General features: G+C 40.5%; 1 protein-coding gene across 1 annotated transcript in view; it reads right to left on the bottom strand.

Annotated features, from left to right (window-relative positions):
- The window catches only part of CNTLN (centlein), a 201,423-nt gene extending 201,090 nt beyond the window's left edge, over window positions 1–333 (bottom strand). Inside the window, exons 1-2 of the mRNA XM_026073572.1 lie at window positions 299–333; window positions 51–252 (exon numbers count right to left, since the gene is read on the bottom strand). Of these exons, the coding sequence (XP_025929357.1) occupies window positions 51–149 (99 nt within the window). The 5' untranslated portion in view covers window positions 150–252; window positions 299–333. The remainder of the gene's footprint in view (window positions 1–50; window positions 253–298) is intronic.
- Window positions 334–4,302: the final 3,969 nt, after the last annotated feature.

Below are 4,302 nucleotides of genomic sequence, written 5' to 3'. Positions count from 1 at the left end.
CCGTGGCCTCGCCGCCGCGCCGGGCGCGGACGGCCCCGCTGGGGACGCACCTGGCAGTGGCTCAGCTCCTCCGCCAGGCTCCGCAGCTCCTCCTCCAGCTCTGCCACCCGCGATGCCGCCGCCGCCGCCTCCGGGCGCCCCGCAGCCATCGCCAGAGCCGCGCACCCGCTCCGCAGGGGTAGTGGGAGAGAAGAGAGGACGCGGGTGAGCCCCGGCCCGCCCGCTCCTGAGGGAAAGGAGAGAGAAACGGTGCTGTGAACCACACAAATGAAAACTTTCCCCCCTCAGCTCCACTTACCGCGCGGGCGAGCGCCGGAAACCGCAGAGAAGAAGGACGCGGCGCAATGACGTCAGCGCAACTGCCACCCGAGTGAAGAGAAGGGGCGAGAGGCAGGTTTGAATTCGCCCGCCCGAGCGGCAGGGCCGCGCATGCGCGCTGCGCGGGGCGCCGCCGCGCGGGCTGCGTGCCGCACGGCTGYTTGGCGTCGTTGCCGTTGGGAGCCGTTGCTGTGGGGCGCAGCCCGGGAGCGGCCGGAGCCGGAGCCGGAGCTGACAGCGCGCTCGGTCTCGGTGAAGGGGAGGCAGAAGGAGCGTGTCCTTCAGCCTCGGAGACTAGCACCTGCCGCGGGCGGGCTTTCGAGCCTTACTCTCCTCACCATGCGGCTGCACTCTAGCTAGTGTGCTGGGTTTGGGTTCTTGCTGTGCGAACGTCTGGCAATCCAGCAGGTTTCTTCCTTTCTGGAGCTGTGGGAACACTTAGAGCTGTCGTAAACTTGTGGCATTAGAGAGTTGCAGATGCAGTATGCAGGTATTACTGGGTGTTTTGCTCTAGGGTGTCGAGTCTCCAGCATATTTTGAATGTAGTAGCACATAGCATGTCTTTTAGACTTGTTTTTGAGTTAGGCACTAACATTTGCAAGATGAGTGAGAAACCAGATTTTAGAGTGGGTCCTTACAGTGCTTTGGGATACACAAGGACCCAAACTGGCTCTTACCCAGGAAGAATATTTAGACCTATTATTTATTTCCAGAGTTGGATTTGAGAGTTTGTGACCAAAAAAGTCCTGGCAGATTTGAACTGCTATGGAGAGTGCATTAAATTTTTGGGATAGTTCTGCTACATAGATGTGCYGGATTTAAGATCAGAATATGCAGAGTACCCGCTTTTGCAATAAAGCGATAGCCATGTTGCCAAAGTAAATCTTCGTATGTTTCCTATTTTCTCTCATGATTATCCTACAGAGGAAGCAACCCATTAAAAGACTAGAATTTTACCTAGAATACATGAAGAAGGATATTGAAACATGGATTTGGGATAAACTTTTTAGTCTGGAAAAAACCACCAGCTGAACTGCTTTTCACCAATGTGATTATCTTGCTATCAGTGTATCACACATGATGTATGTATGTATGTATGTATGTATGTATTACACACAAGAGGAAGTAAGCTTTCTTTTCTCCTCCATCTTCACTTTTAAACAAATCCCAGAAAATTTGTCCTATATATACCACTATGACAAGAAATAAAATCCTTATTGTATGTGTGTGCGTGCGTGCACAGAAGTGAAGGGAGTTTATACATATGTGAATTATATTCCCAATAGACATACATGAAAATGTCCAATCCTTCCCGTGGCCCTGACAAAAGATCCCATCATCTTCAGTGATAGCTTTGCGTTTGTATTGTTCAAAGTCCTTTCTTAGAAGGAAAAAAAGTGGCTATTGTACATGGCCAAAATGTCCATTTTACATTATTAACTTTGTAAAAGAACATTTTTGTTATGACTGCAATTCTCATCTGTGCAATTATTAATGTAAATTTAAAGGTGAGAGAGCACAACTGAATATCCTCTGTCCAGTGATACGCAGACATAAAGAGATTGAACAATTGCCTGACCCATAACATGTCCTTCCTTAGAGCATCCTGCAAATCTTTATTGTTCATTGCTTCTTGTATATTATATGACATCAATATATTTGTGATCTTCCACTTTTAATGTTTTATATATCTTTGTGAGTTAATACATGTTAATTTAACCATAATGACCATCCTATCATTTTTCCAACATGTTTATATGTCCACTTTGCTTTGAAAGTTTTGTAATTCTTTTTCCCTTAAATCGTCCAGTCACCACTTAATATGTAGCCTTCACTTTTTCCACATCTCCACCTTTTAATAACCATCTTTTTACTTTTCATCTGTTTCCTAATACTTTTATCATTGTCCCCTTGACCATTTGTTCTCTATTACACATGGGCAACAAGAGGCTAAGCTTACTTACAAAACAATATACTTGGAGTAACTGCTAAACAACTATAATGACTAAACAGGATTTAAAAACATTTTCCAAGTACAAGGTCRTTCAAAGTTTAACTGAAAGGATTCAAGCATTACAGGAGTTTGGTTCACAGTTTGACTCAATACAAAACAGAAGGCTGCAATCCCTTTAAGTTTACAATTTAAAAGAGAAATTTGTGCATATACTATTATATAAATGCATGTTATCACAGTAAATACACATCCAACACATTTGCATAGCCACACAATTATTTTATAGCCATAATATTTTTGTATATGGTTTGGTCATCTTCACATTTGTTTTCTTGCCATTTCACAATTTGGTTTTATACATAAATTTTCTGTTTTATAACCTAAACAGCATTCTTGATAATTCTTAGAATATTAAAAAAMAACCACATTCAGTGGTCAAGTTTTGATGAACTGGGAGACTTGACTGTTTTGGAGAATTCTGTCCAGCATGTTTTTCCCCAAAGTTACCATCTTGGAACACCTGCATTTACAGCTATCAAATATATGAGAATGTTAGGTAAAATTCTTTCAAGCCCAAATACTTCCTTTACATTGCACTTACTTCAAATGAAACTGCATTTAAGTTTAATCCATACAAGAAATTTTCCTAATAAGGGATTGTTGAGTAAGTATGATATTTTTAGTGTTTCTCCACTTGAAAAAGTTCTACTACAGATACACTGCACAGTTTAAATCCGGTTGCTATGGCTTTTGTCACTTAGGGAACCTGTAAAAGTTATAGCAACAAAAGTGCTCGCTGTGTTGTCTCTGTGGTAGGAAGTGAAGACATTTGTTTTGGAATTGGGGAATTCCAAATCTTTCTTTGAAACATATCCATATCACAAATACGTTGCAGTTATACCTCATAACGTACACTCCTTTTTGTTTGCTTGTCTATTTACCCTCCTCATCTAAACATGAAATAAAACATTATTTCATCTATTGGTAACTCCTAATATTGCATTAGCAGAATTCAAGAAACAAGTGTGCATAATATAGCATTCTCATTTTCTTTTAAACAAAAAGTGACATTAGTATTCTGATTTTAATTGGAAGTATTAACATTTTCTGCCACTAAATTTGCATATTCCTTAGGAGTTCTGTCTTGACCATTCTTGTTCATCATCAGTAGTTTGGTAGGAAACAGAACATCACCAAAGAGGTACTTTCTGAAAGCTTCTTTTTAACTGCAGTGAGCAAGAGAAGCCAAAGTTGTCGAAATTGTTCCTAGCAGTCTTTGGCAATATCCTCAATATTTTAGCAATTTATACGTTTCTAAAGAGTGTATTAAAACCTTAGAAATCTGTTTAGATCTTGTTTAGACAACAAATTCAAAACATACTCACTTCCAGTCAGGGTTACTGGATTTTTTGCTTTGTGTGTATATGTGGTTTTCATTTTTTAACTATATAGCTATAAACCAGCTTTTCAGTGCTGCAAGGGACATCCTTTTCACTTGAGTAATAGTTGTAAGTAACTACCCTGATTGTAGTAGTCATGTTGTAGCAAGAATAGTTGTAGGATATAAAAGAGGCAATATTTGTAGAGAGAAGTAATACTTGATATTAGATCAAATAGTATTTTGGTATTATTAAACCACCTGTCATTATTGAGAGAGCAGATGAGCTGTTAGACGCAACAACCTGATTAAAAACTGTTTGACCAAAACATTACCTATGTTTTCCAACTGTATTGGCTGCTCTAAAAAAAGATACTACTTCATACCTCATTCCTACCATGATAACATGATCTTTCTAATATACACAGTTAAAAAAATAAGAACTGGAAAATGTCAGCATAGGAACCTAGGTTCMCTGACGCAGGGATGTGTATAGCCCCATAATTCTTGGAGTTTCACTGCTAGCATGTCTCACTTTTTAATAACGTGTCATTTTCCTATCACGAGCAGAGAAAGAAGGTAGCTGAGGTCTGATCTACCCTTGAAAAAGCAAGAACTAGAACCAAACAACCATCTGAAGTTTAGCAAAATC

Source organism: Apteryx rowi, unplaced genomic scaffold (genome assembly GCF_003343035.1).
Source record: "Apteryx rowi isolate R43461 unplaced genomic scaffold, aptRow1 scaffold_37, whole genome shotgun sequence".
NCBI lineage: Eukaryota > Metazoa > Chordata > Aves > Apterygiformes > Apterygidae > Apteryx > Apteryx rowi.
Note: the sequence above shows the minus strand (reverse complement) of the source record. Positions and strands in the feature narration are given on the sequence as shown.